At 37.6% G+C, this 13,440-nt stretch overlaps 1 protein-coding gene across 3 annotated transcripts in view; it reads left to right on the top strand.

Moving 5' to 3' along the window:
- Nucleotides 1-7,296, top strand: part of SYT6 (synaptotagmin 6) — a 252,417-nt gene extending 245,121 nt beyond the window's left edge. For all 3 annotated transcript variants that reach the window (XM_072137651.1, XM_072137652.1, XM_072137653.1), the window contains exon 7: nt 349-7,296. In XM_072137651.1, the coding sequence (XP_071993752.1) occupies nt 349-420 (72 nt within the window). In that variant the 3' untranslated portion in view covers nt 421-7,296. The remainder of the gene's footprint in view (nt 1-348) is intronic.
- The last annotated feature ends 6,144 nt before the right edge of the window (nt 7,297-13,440 follow it).

The following is a 13,440-nucleotide window of genomic DNA, read 5'->3' as shown; positions in this document are numbered from 1 at the left end:
CAGTAAAGAAGACTTGTCGCCTCTGGAAAGTAAACCTTGTATTCTCCAGGCAGAGACAGTGCCCCCTTGTCTTATGCTATAATTTAACCTGGATCATCTTTCCACCGTATTTTGTACAGACCATTTAAATATTTGTATAAATTAATCAAGTCCCCCCTTAGTCATCTCTTTTGGAGAATAAATAAATCAAAATCTTTTAATCTTTCCTCATGCTAAGACCTTATAATTTTTGTTGATCTTCATTGAACCCTCTCCCCGTATCCTTGATTGTTGTTATAAACATGTTTCAGTATAAATTTCTATAAATCAACTATTTTCTGATTCTAACATATTCTATTCTTTCCATAGTGGCAAGGCCGTGCTGCTAGTTTTGACAGTCAGGGTTCCTGCCCTTCACCAAAACCACCACCTACTCCATGAATAGGAACCAAGCACAATGCCTGAATTTTTGCACCAACTTCCAGACTTGTTTGAGAATCCTGCAGAAGATCTATCACCTACTTAACAGCAAGTCATAAAACCAATAGGTCAAATGGTCTTTACTTGACGTTCAAGAAGAGTGCAGGAAAATGTACATGTGATTTGGTTTCGTCTTGGTCTGTAGTCTCCTGAAATGTTATATTTTTATGTTTTCATGATAAAAATGGAAAGCAAAATGGAGAGATTTAACGGTGAACTGAAGCAGACTCTATTCAGTATATTTGTTGTCATATGGGCAATGAATGTAAATTGAAGTGTTCTTCATCACAGGAAACCTGGGTGAATTACCAACATGGAGCTATTACTGGCGCGAGGATTCCACTGGTACGAAGGACTAAGGATTGAAATAATTCTGATTTATATTCTATTCTAAAGATCTTGTATGTCCTTTATATGTTAGAACATAATCATCAACTGTGTTGTCTTTGATGATTCTGTGTAATATGACATAAGAAATGCTTTGACATCTTGAGCTTTCTTAATGCTTGTGATGACCCTCACAGGCAATTTACAGTACAATATTGAATTAACTTTGAACTTTTTATGAGAGTTGATCTTTTTACACCCAACTCACTGGAATTTTAAGAGTGCATTTAAATGCAGTCCTCTTAATGCAAAGGTGATCCTTTACATATTAGGGGTCCCTGCACTGCTCTCAGGAAAAATCTATACGGACAGCAATGACAAAAAGGCAATGTTCAGTGTTGACGTAACATGCTGCATGTCATCCGTGGCCCTTTTGCTAGCAAATGTTTTGTGGATCAGCTTCTTTACCTTATACTGTTGTTCTCACTGATATGTGGTCTATCCATTTATTTGTGTGTGCTGCATTGAGATTGGCACTGTCTTTATTATAGCTTTGCTCATTTAATTATATTTAGCATAAAACTATTCACTGCCTTTTGTTGTAGCTTACACCTTGCACAATGACATCATAGGACTTCTCCCAATAGTAAAACAATGACTTTTCTTCCTTTAATGTTGTGTAAAATGATATGCAGTCAACCGATTTTCAACAAACTGAAATGCCACCAAAATTAAACCTTTATGAAAGGTCCACAAGAACTGAATGTTATTTGCTTACTGTGGTGCAGAAAACTATCTGAATGTGTAGTTTTATTTCAGACCAGCATCAGTACGTGAAACTATAAAAAGTTTTCTACCTGGTCTGCAGTTCAAGCATTGGCAGCTACAGGCACACATCCCATAGAAGACACTTAGTTGGCAGGAGATACTAGTAATAAACAATACTACAGTACTGTGCAAGAGAAAACATCACATCAATACAAAAATCCTTCTGTTGACACAGTAGTAGGTATGTAATGATTTATGTATTCATTTTTTGTAACTTATTTTATTCTATTTATTAATTTTATCAAAAGCTATCTAGTGGTTGCAGACAAAATTTTTACCTGGATGGCTATGTGAAAGGAAGAAACGGATCTAGTGATCTGTATCATAGAAGATGGCATTTGTGTGTAATGAATTTTAGCCATTTTTGATTAAATTAATTAAAGAGGTATTCCCACGAAGACAAGAATCTTAAATATACCCTGGATAACAAAATAACACATTCCCCAATTCACTGTTATTAACAAAAATACAGCATTTTACAGATATAATTCCAACCTGTCTCTATTAGTTCTGGTGAATACAATTTTGGTTGCCCCGGGATCTGACTGTATCCTCTATCATTTTGGGTCGGGCAGGGCAGATTCTTCTCATGAATAGCCTCTCCTGTAAGCACACTGTAGTGTTATCTCTGCCCTCCCAACTCCATTACAAGACAAGCTCACACACAGACACTTCCTGTCGGCAAGCAGCATCATGCAGAGACTTACTCTACGAGCTGAAGATAAGATAAAGTCTTTATTCGGGGGGGGGGGGAGTACTCTGTGTGTGTTATAGCTCAGATGTGGCAAAGCTGAAGTGTGCCATTGTGAGTTATATGCATCTCATGGATCTTATAATCTCTCATCTCTGATCTGTCTCATCTCTCTTTTTCTAGAACGATGTTCAGAAGATAAATAAAAGTGTAAATAAACCTGTGCCCTGATAATCTAACCACATTGTCAGCAGACAGCATTTCATAGCACAGAGGAATTATGAAGTGTCTTCTAAGAGACTCTTTGTCTTATATGCGAACAATAAGTTATTTTCTCTGTTTATTTCTATAAAACTCATATTGAGGATATTTTGGGAATGAAAAGAGAAACTGTCCACACATACCCCACGTGAGTTGATTGCTGGTCACATAACACAACTGAGGACCAGAAGGGAGAATATGCTGAAGCTCACCAAAGCAGCAATTTTATTGTAGATCTTTCTGATTGGCTGGGTAGTAAATTTTTTGAGGGGACACTACTTTAAAGGAAAACTGTCATCAGAAATTGACCTAATTAACTACTACTAGCATGTTGTAAAGCAGATAAACGCCTTTCATGTTTCATGGTTCAGTGTGATGGCATCTTTCAGAAATACAACTTTGAAGTGATATGTAAATGGTTGTACAGGCAGTCCCCTACTTAAGAACACCTGACTTACAGACAACACCTAGTTACAAACAGACCCCTGGATTTTGGTAATTTACTGGACTTTAGCATTAGGCTAGAATAAACAGCTGTAACAGTTATCATAGGTGTCTGTAATGAAGCTTTATTGTTGATCCTGGTTCTTATTACAATCCCACATTTTTAAAATTCAATGGTCACAGAGACCAAAAAACTTTTGGTTGGGGGCTACAATTGTAAAATATACAGTTCCGACTTGCATACAAATTCAACTTAAGAACAAACCTACAGAACCGATCTTGTACGTAGCCCAGGGACTGCCTGTATAAAGTCATGGAGGTATAGAGCTCAGCATTGAAGTCAAGTTCTCCTCCCCTCAGAATGAAGGAGATCTTGTTAGTGATGTGGCTGGATGCAGGACCATCAATTACAGTGAAGAGGGCATGCTGAAGTGAGGAAAGCTTGACTTCAGTGCCAAACACTCCACCTCCTTGACTTTATACAACCAAACTACGTATCACCTAAAAGTTGATTTTCTGGACCATGCCACCACACTGGGCCATAAAATAGACATTATCTAAAAGGTGTTCGGCAGCTTGATGACATACTGGTAGTGGTTTATTAGGTTACTTTCTGCATAAAGGTTCCCTTTAATGAGTAATTCCTTAAAAGGCCACACTTTAGACATATTACCCATTAGAAGGCACATTGATAAGCACCCCGAAGAAGTCCATACTGCAGCCTCAAACATACAGAAATCCAAAGCATTTTCAGTTTTTTATCCTTACTTTGACAGGGTTAAACATTTTCAAGTGATTGATTTTATGTGTTCTTTTTACCTATCAAAAGTTGTTTTTTGCAGGAAGCACTTTTATGAAATACCATTTTTTTCATTGACATGATGCTAAATAAAATGTTCCTACCCTTTACTGGTCTGCAGAGCAGTGTTAAATCAAAAATACAGTACATTGAGAAGAGATATGGTCATTTTAAATATGCTGGAACTTCTTCCTCAGATGCAGTTATGGTTTATTGTCATGTTCTAGCAGATATCTCAGATTCAGAGCAGTGATATTCTCGTACATCACAAACTTGGCAATGGAAATTGTTTTCTTTTAGTTCTCTGAAATTGATTATGGTAATGTACAAGAGCATCATAGTACAGTGAAGTTTGTCTTAAGGACACTTATCTAGTCTAGATTGTCCAATTTTTTTATTTATATATTATACATACTGGAAGCCCTGGAAGATTTGGGTGGTGGTCCCAACAAGATTTTTTTCTGTATATGAAATACAGACATGTATAATTACAATATTTATATTGTCCATTATATTATTTGCCATAAAAGATCAGTATAATCAAAAATAAAAGATACTCTACTTAACAAGGGCTTAAAAACAACCAAAACATTTGGTCGTAGCTGTACTATGATAAAACTGCCTTAGTAGAAGTCTAACTTTTCACTTTCTACAGTAAGTTTAATTAACTTTATGACACTATTACTAAATCTGCCCCACAGTATGTAGACTTCAGTTATGAAAATTATGGCTCAGTATAACATTTTGGAATTCAACATAGTAAGTCTAACTTCCAAAGAAATTTAGGGAGTGGAAATGCATTGTTGATCCCCCACCACGAGCAAAGCACCTTGCTGATATCTGACTCATTTAAATTTAGTGTGTGAGGAATATATCCAAATCCAAGGCTGGAAATATCAAGTAATGTTTCTTGACTGATCTTCTATGCCTTTAACAAATCCTAAATTATAGAGTGAGAACAGTACAGTCAATAGTACAAAGGATGATTCTGTTATAGACATAAAACCTCAAACAATATCTATACAATAATCATTAGCGATAGCTATAATGCATAAAGTATATGATCAGATCTTTAGGGTGAGCATCAGAAGATTATAAAAGTTGTCTACTTTGGAATATTGTATTTTGTTAGAAGGATCCATCAATGATAAGATAAACATGGCAAGTAGCATTTTATTGTATTTCAACATGTTGCCACCACAGAGCAAAGGACAAAATCCCCAAACCAAGAGGTGGTTTTTATAGGTCTCTATCTTAGTTTACAGGTGCAGGTCCTGAGCATTTTCCATAATGGGACATTTGAAACAAGATTTTCTAAAGCATCCAACCCCTTTAATGTCAGAAAAAGTTCAAGTAGTCTCATACTGCAATATCTATATTTTTTTATAAAGTTGACAAGGATGAAAAAGTTAAAAAAGACTATCATTAATTCTTCATAAGAACACTACAGGGAGTATCATGAACCAGATAACAAAACAGCTGGATTCCCTCATCTACATAACGTAGCCACTTTATTGTCATGGTCTGTGGTGTATAGAAAAATGCAAATATGTATAAGCAGGGGAGAGGACTTAATGACATAATTATGTAAAAAGATTGCTATATGCGCAATAATTGGGTAAGTGGAGAGAAAAATACAGAAATGTTGATTAGCAATATTGTTATAATTCCACTGAATGGGTGGAGGAGTTTACATGCCCAATCTCATAGGAGTAGAAGCCTAGATTAAAGCTGGCAGCAATTTGAGTATAAAAGTGTATAGAGGGTGGATTAAATATTGTGTGACAGCTTAAATGAAGAAACAGCGGATTGAGTGCACCCTTAAAGACATTGAAGATGTCTAACAAGCATAGCGTCACATCACATGCCTATAAAATCACATGATATCTGTGCAGCATAGAACCATTCAAAAGAAATGTTGCAAAAGCTATGAGGGCACTGGAACTAGAACTGCAAAATTTAGACACCTAACATACAGTGAAATGTTGTATTTGGTACAAAATAGCATTTTGGCATACAATGGTTACAGAACTAATAACCAGAAAATAGGAGACACTGGATTGTTCAAGATAAGATCATCTTTAATCCCATTTCCATATGGTAAAATAAAGATAATGGCCATTGGCATCTACACATAACATTTTCAGTACATTATAGCTAAAGTGACCATCACTTAATATATGTAAAAACAGACCAGATTGAATATCTTAGAGCAACAGAAGTATTTTCTTATGCAATTTTTAGTGTGAATGTGCATCAGAGACCAAGGTGGAAAGGAGGAGCAGAATATTTTAGTAGCGCCGTTTCTTTTTTTTGTGTTACTGTACATATAAAACTGATGTTGAAGGATTGAAATACCATTATATAAACATAAAAAACTATACATATACTAGTTACTAAAGTTTTTAAAAGGGTGGTACAGGATTAGAAAAACCTAGAAAGCTCAGTTCAAAAACCCAACTCTCCATTGGTTTTATCTGGTAAAGCAGGTTAGCCCAAAATTTTTACTGCTGTTTTTCAATTCTATGCCACCTCTTTTTATTGATGATTTAGAGTGGTTTAGATTAGAAACAATAGTGTGTAATTCCATGAAAGCAGTACCACTTCTGTCCACGTGGGGTGTCTAACAGCGCAGTTCAGTGGTGCCAAAACCTAGATATGACATTGGGCACATTTACTAAAGTCCTTGTGACACTTTTCTGTCAATTCTTTTATATGCAAACTGAACCCTTCTGTGTCGTTGCTGCTTTACCCTTCTTTGCATGACACAAATTTTGTCACTGAAAGGGGAGTTCTGGTGCACAGTCGTACCGTGCCATATTCATCATGCAGAGTTCAACAGAAGTGTGTTGCACCAAAAAAAGTTGGTGCACTCTGTTGGAGTACTGCAGTGGGCACCAGTTTCATGAAGAACGGGCTCCACAAATCATGAATCTGGCGTACCCTGCACACTACACAGGCATATTGAACATAGTGCAGTTTACACTGTTTTAAGTAAATGTGCCCCATTGACTCTGTTTCTAGAAATAAAATTCCAATTTCACATAAAACCACAGCCAATGTAAACATAAGGGAGAACGTATTAACCTGTTATGAGCAGAAGTATAATTCAATAAGTATCTAAGGTACTATTGTGCAGTTTCTTATAATCTGGTGGCATATAAAAATTACCTCTATGTAAAACCAAAATTATATACCCAGTTTCTTAAACCAATGGATGAGAGCCAATTAAATACCCTGATTGCTGCTAAGCAACTTTAGGCATTCATTTTTACCAGGTTATCAAGATATATATACCATTGTAAAGCCCAGTGAAGACACTGATGTTTCTAAATATTGTTTCTATACTCATTTCTGTATTAATGCATTTATTATTAGTGTAAAGAAGATGGAAAGAGAAGCACAATATACGTGGTTCATTGTGATTTTTGTCAAATGTGTAAACTGGTATTTTATTAAGTAACATTTCTCAAATAATATTCTAATAAAGTTTTCTATGAGAAAATTTTAAGTGTTTCTTTTCCTTCGACATCGTTACATAGTTAGTACAGACAGAATAAGACATATGTACCTGTCTTGAGAGATATATATATCAAGTTCAACCATAGAAGACAAGGAACGGATCTGAGTGTAAGAGATGTGGAAGACTATACAATTAAATAACTATCAATATTATTTTTCTGTAAGAAGTATCTAGACTCTTCTTGAAGCTCTCTCTTTTCTGAAAATGGAGAGTGTTTGGTCTGTAATCGCGAACATTTTAGAAACCAGGTGCCCAAAATACAACCAAAACACTTATTTATTGCAAAGTGCCTGTTCTACCACAACTTTCAATCATATTGGCCTCTTGAGGACAACAAATCAGTTGAAAGAAGAAAGGCAAATTTTTGACTTATGTCTGACTAATGTTAGTTGCTATTGTCCCCCTGTACAGGAAGAAACGTTGGGCCTAGAGGAGCTCTAAAGATAATCCTTGTTTTTCCACATGTTCTACCTCTTCCTACAGTCCCAGGCAATTAAGAATGTGTTGCTTTAAAATAGCAGTGAGAGCAGCACTTGTTGAGTAGCCTGGGACTGCAGAATGATTCTTTGAGTTTGAGTGTCGAGTGCTATGTTGATGTCTTGGGTGCCCAGTTTTTTGTCAGCAAGTGAACCTCCCAGTTAGACTCCTCCTTGAACATATGTAGAATGCAGATTCTCATTCCCCAGCTGCATTATCCACATTGAATATCAAATGCCCAAGTGGATGCCAAGGCATTTAGTGTTTCCAAGTCAGATTGTAGCCTATGAACATAATCCACCCAGTTTGCTTAAATCTAAAAAAAAAATATCTAAAATTTAATTAACAAATGATAATTTTTGGAAAATGGTTAATAAAGAAAAAGGTACTAAATAAACTAGAAAAATTGTCAAACATACTTGGTCATAATAAAGCTCATTTGCATAGTTGCACAAGCTCAACATCAAGGCTTAGGCTGTATCACAGAAGTGAGAAGCGCTGTGCCATGAACTGATCACTATGCTGGGGATTGAACTCTGTGCATCATATTGATATATATTGATCACAGACTTATCACGGACAAATGTGAATTCATCCTCAGGCTTCTTTCAAACTGCCATATGCTCGCCCTGCCATTCCCAGATAAGTATACATCCACCTATCCATAGTGAGGTGTCGCTGCAGCGGCTAACAGCAAGTTATCTATGGGTGTGAGAGAGTGAGACAGACAGACTGACAGACATACAGAGATAACAGAGTCATCCCCCCATGGGAGATGGTGGGGGTAGGGAGTAGGGACAGAGACACAGGTGACACGTTGTTGCTTAGTGCTCCATCCACCTTCCCCCCCCCCCCCCTCAGAGCATTCAAATAAACTTTATTATATATAGTGAAATCCTGGGACTGCCCCTCACAATCTGCATAGACATGTGACTTATGACATAAGAGAACGCATGATACCATATATGTCCTTTACATAAAGCTGATGATAAAGCTAGAATGTGCAACTAAATATAAAAATAGTCTTTAGTGATGGGGGAAGTCTTGCAGAGTTCAGCTACAGCTGTCATTCACAGAGCTGTACAATGTCTATTCTTGTCAGAGGTCAACGACCTAGGACAGCCAGCACAAGGCAATAATTGTGTTCACATAAACTTATTACATTATTATTTTATTTGCATTCACATTTCCTCCTTTTGAACACATTTATTGCCTCCTTATGTTGTTGTACCCAAACAGCTACTTCTGGCCGGATCCCCCGGACCAGGACACTTGAACGTCATTCACCAGTTGGGCCGCAACCTCATAAGGAAATACTAAAACTCTGGAACTACAGACCAGTCATTTCACTATATCTAAGGGATTGTATCAAATAAAGTATTGAAGTAGGGTGATCTTCTTATGCGGCGCCAAACTCCAGAAGTTCAAGGGTCACATCATCTGACTTCAGAAAGCTTTAATCATCTCCCCTTGGACTCTGCTGAGCTTGGACCACACTGGACTTGTACTGTTTCAGCATCTTCAGCTGTTGCTTTAAATTACCTTACACAAAAGCAAAACACAAGCTTAAAAGACAGCAAAAACAGCAAAAATACACATCCCTACTAACAATACATTTAAAATACCAAAAATTGATTAATCCCTCAAGGCCACCACCAGTTGACTAAACAAACTAAGACAGGACGGTCACTAGAAATTCTCATCCTCTACTGAGTTAGAAATTATGGTTGAAATTCTTCCCTTGACCTTTAAACTTGCTCAACATCATGTTAGACCCACAAAGATCAAAAGGATCTATATATAACTGATAGAACCCACCACCTGGCACATGTCATACTACTAGAAAAGACAATACTTTTAACAATACTATGCCAGGTCCCAATAATTTAACAAAAAACTACTTCCATAAATAGGAAACACTTGTAATAATAATATTTATATTTTACTATGGTCACATGATGTTTAACAAGCTTATAGCCATAATACTCCCATAGAAATTAAAAAGAGCTGACAGATAAACACTATACATCAGACCAGGAGACATCTAACTGGTCTTCCTGATTTCTCATCAGTTGACAAACATTTCTCATTAGTTAACACACATTTGTCATTGCCTCCTGAACTCCAAGCTGGATGGTCTAATGCAGTCTTTCCACCTTCCCACTTCTCTTCAGACTAAGGAGTGTGGAAAGCCTGACCTCTATATCCAGAATATTTAAAACATTCAGTTTTGAGTGAAGATTGTACCTTTTCAGTAAACATAATATCTTTATCACTCTTACCGGTACATCTACCTTCTGTACACCTGAGGAGAGATCTGCACATAGACCAGAACATCCCTATACTTACCAACCCTTGACAGTCTCTAGTTACCCTTTGCAGTCGCTGAGATGTGTAAGCTGTTCCATGTGTCTTTCTGTAACTCACACAGTGTTGTAAAGTTATGGCAGACACATATATCATTGCACAAATCTGGCAGCATTGCTAGATCCCAGGGTGACCCATCATCATGCAAAATCGCACATATTCCTGGTCCTGACACTTGTCCCTCCATCCACAAACTGAACCATTATGGAAACATAGTTCTAGGCAGACACTATTTTATTCCTGCTCCCATCACTCCAAGATACACTGAAGGCTTCCCAGTGCTTCCTCTCAGCCAGTGGGATCCATCCTTGCAGCTCATCTAACATGACTACAGGACCTTTATCCGTCACAGTCATGAAAGAGACCATATCCTATGGGAAAGGTAGAGCAGGGCAGCAGCCTCAGCTGCCTCATCAGATAACATATGTGTGCCCACACCTTGATATTACATAATACAGAGGCAGTGTCAGGATCTCAAACACTCATCAACATCCATCATGAGATTTCCTGAGGACCCAGCAAGGTCTTACATCTCCAGACTTGGCCATAACCACAATACTAAAGACACCTCTTACCATCTTACATGTATCAGCGAATGCCCTCAGCTCCCCCTCCTGTGATGACAGGGCAGGAGTGGTTCTCTATCCCAGCTGTCAGGATGGTAAGAAGATCTCTGATCTAGTAGATTCCTCAGGACATAATCTACAAGACAACCTAAAGTATCAGTTAGACAATGAGCAACCTGTGTACTATGAGAATTTCCTGTGACCAGTCTGTATTCTATCCCAAAGTCCCATATGTCTGTCATTCCTTATTTAACCATATCATATCTCCCGTCTTTTTGGACTCTGAATATGTAATATAGCAGGGTACAAAACACACCACTAATGATACAAAAAACTGAATTAAATAAAGGAAGAATGTTATACCCATTGACACAGACAAATGTTCAATAGGAGATCGAGTATCTCACCAACCTAAACAACCAGACTAAAACATAATTGATGATAATATTTGTTTGTGGCCTTGTAAATCAATATAATCTGCAATTTGAATAGCTCAGGTAATAAATAAGCAAAAAGTGATATATACACAAATATAAAGTAAACATTGAGTGAAGATGCATAAAGAAACCATTCTTCCACAATAGTCTCAAACAGACTCTATGTTGCTATTACTTTATGATCCACACACAAGTAAACTTCGTACCTATTGTAGACAACAAATAAGAAATACAAATCACTGTATGTGTCATCTGTCTGACATCACAAGTGAAACAAATGACACCAGAAGGGTAGTACAAAATACATTTCACATAAATAGACAATGGGCCCACAAGACACTTATGACAAATTTCTCACTGGAGCTCCAACTACAACTGCGCAGAATTAACACATAGAACACTTAGTTGTAGATCACATATAAACAAATAAAACAAATAAAGACATTGCCAAGATCTTAATTGCAAATGTATTCAATCTTATAATTTACCTTATACATTGGATGCCCGGGCAGGCCTTTACCCAAAAACCATAAGTAATACAATACCTAACATGTGCAATAATACATTAACTTTACACTGAAGTGACATTTAAACAGACACCAAAAATGTGACATAACCTATTCTTAGCCCCAAATGGTCACAGATGTCACTTTGCTCCTGTCAATCAATTGGCATGGATCTTTCCAACATTCCACAGCATGCACATAACTCCAGAAGCAATGGCATGCACCTAAAAATAGGAACGTCAAATTTTTACATCCACAAGAATGCACATGCACAATTACACAAAAACAGACGAAATGCACACAGAATGCAAAATTGAGCTCATTTGTTGTCACGTGACCTTGTACCAATTAACCAATTTGAAGGATATCCGTTACATAAACATTTTACCCTATGACAATACAAATAGACAATTCTATCTTTTTACTCACATTACCTGGAAAAAAACATAAACACGTTAATTCACTCATACTATTTCCAGATAAGGCACAATTCTTAAAGTTGTTAAAAGTTACTGTTAGTTCATTCTGTCTAGCTCTCCAAATCACATCACTTTATCTCTGGCTCCCAGGGGCCGCATCTTTTAAACTCCATAATTCTAAATGGACTCAGCCCATGGTATCTGAACCCATTCTCTAACTCCCTTCTCCACATTGTTTAGTAACTATTTCTGCTGCCGTAGCTCCCCACCCTCTGTGGTCATCTCTGCATTAGCTCTAGACCCCGATATTCCCATACTACCAGTCCGCACCTTACCTTAATACAGGCGCAACTAATTAAACAAGAGGCTGATCAAACCCCCCATATCGGCAGTCTTCCCACTATCCGACACCTAGAAATCAGTAATCCTAATTTCCACTGGATCAAGTGTCTAGCATCAACTTGTATACCGCAGCTGGTTAAACTACCACCAGAATCTGCTAGGCTCCATGCAGAAGGCCTTAAACAACATCAATGAGTTACTTATCATATGCAGGAGCACTCAAAACAATCTATCCTATGTTACACTGGCCCTTGGAGCATTGCCTAGCTCGTACTCCAGTACTTCTTAACAACAACATCAGTCCCACAACCTAGGAACATCACACAGTCAGTTTCTTATTCTAACAACAACTAAACATATACAACTGTACATACACTCAACCCATAGAAAACTATACTTCCTACTTAACACCGAGAAAACAACACCTGGACAGCAGCTAATACAATTTTGTCAATTGTCTTACTCACCAGTCCAATGGTGTGATTCCCTGTTGTCCTGTTAGCCACTGCCGGCCATGAATTATTTCTTTTGGTTCCTTCCATAATCGCGGACGATAGCCCCCAAGTAATGTCGTTGCAGCGGCTTACAGCAAGTTATCTATGGGTGTGAGAGAGTGAGACAGACAGACTGACAGACATACAGAGAGAACAGAGTCATCCCCCCCCATGGGGGATTGTGGGGGTAGGGAGTAGGGACAGAGACACAGGTGACACGTTGTTGCTTAGTGCTCCATCCACCTTCCCCCCCCCAGAGCATTCAAATAAACTTTATTATATATAGTGAAATCCTGGGACTGCCCCTCACAATCTGCATAGACATGTGACTTATGACATAAGAGAACGCATGATACCCTATATGTCCTTTACATAAAGCTGATGATAAAGCTAGAATGTGCAACTAAATATAAAAATAGTCTTTAGTGATGGGGGAAGTCTTGCAGAGTTCAGCTACAGCTGTCATTCACAGAGCTGTACAATGTCTATTCTTGTCAGAG

The sequence above is a fragment of the Engystomops pustulosus genome, chromosome 2, assembly GCF_040894005.1.
Source record: "Engystomops pustulosus chromosome 2, aEngPut4.maternal, whole genome shotgun sequence".
Taxonomy (NCBI): Eukaryota; Metazoa; Chordata; class Amphibia; order Anura; family Leptodactylidae; genus Engystomops; species Engystomops pustulosus.
This window is presented reverse-complemented; position numbering and strand designations above follow the sequence as displayed.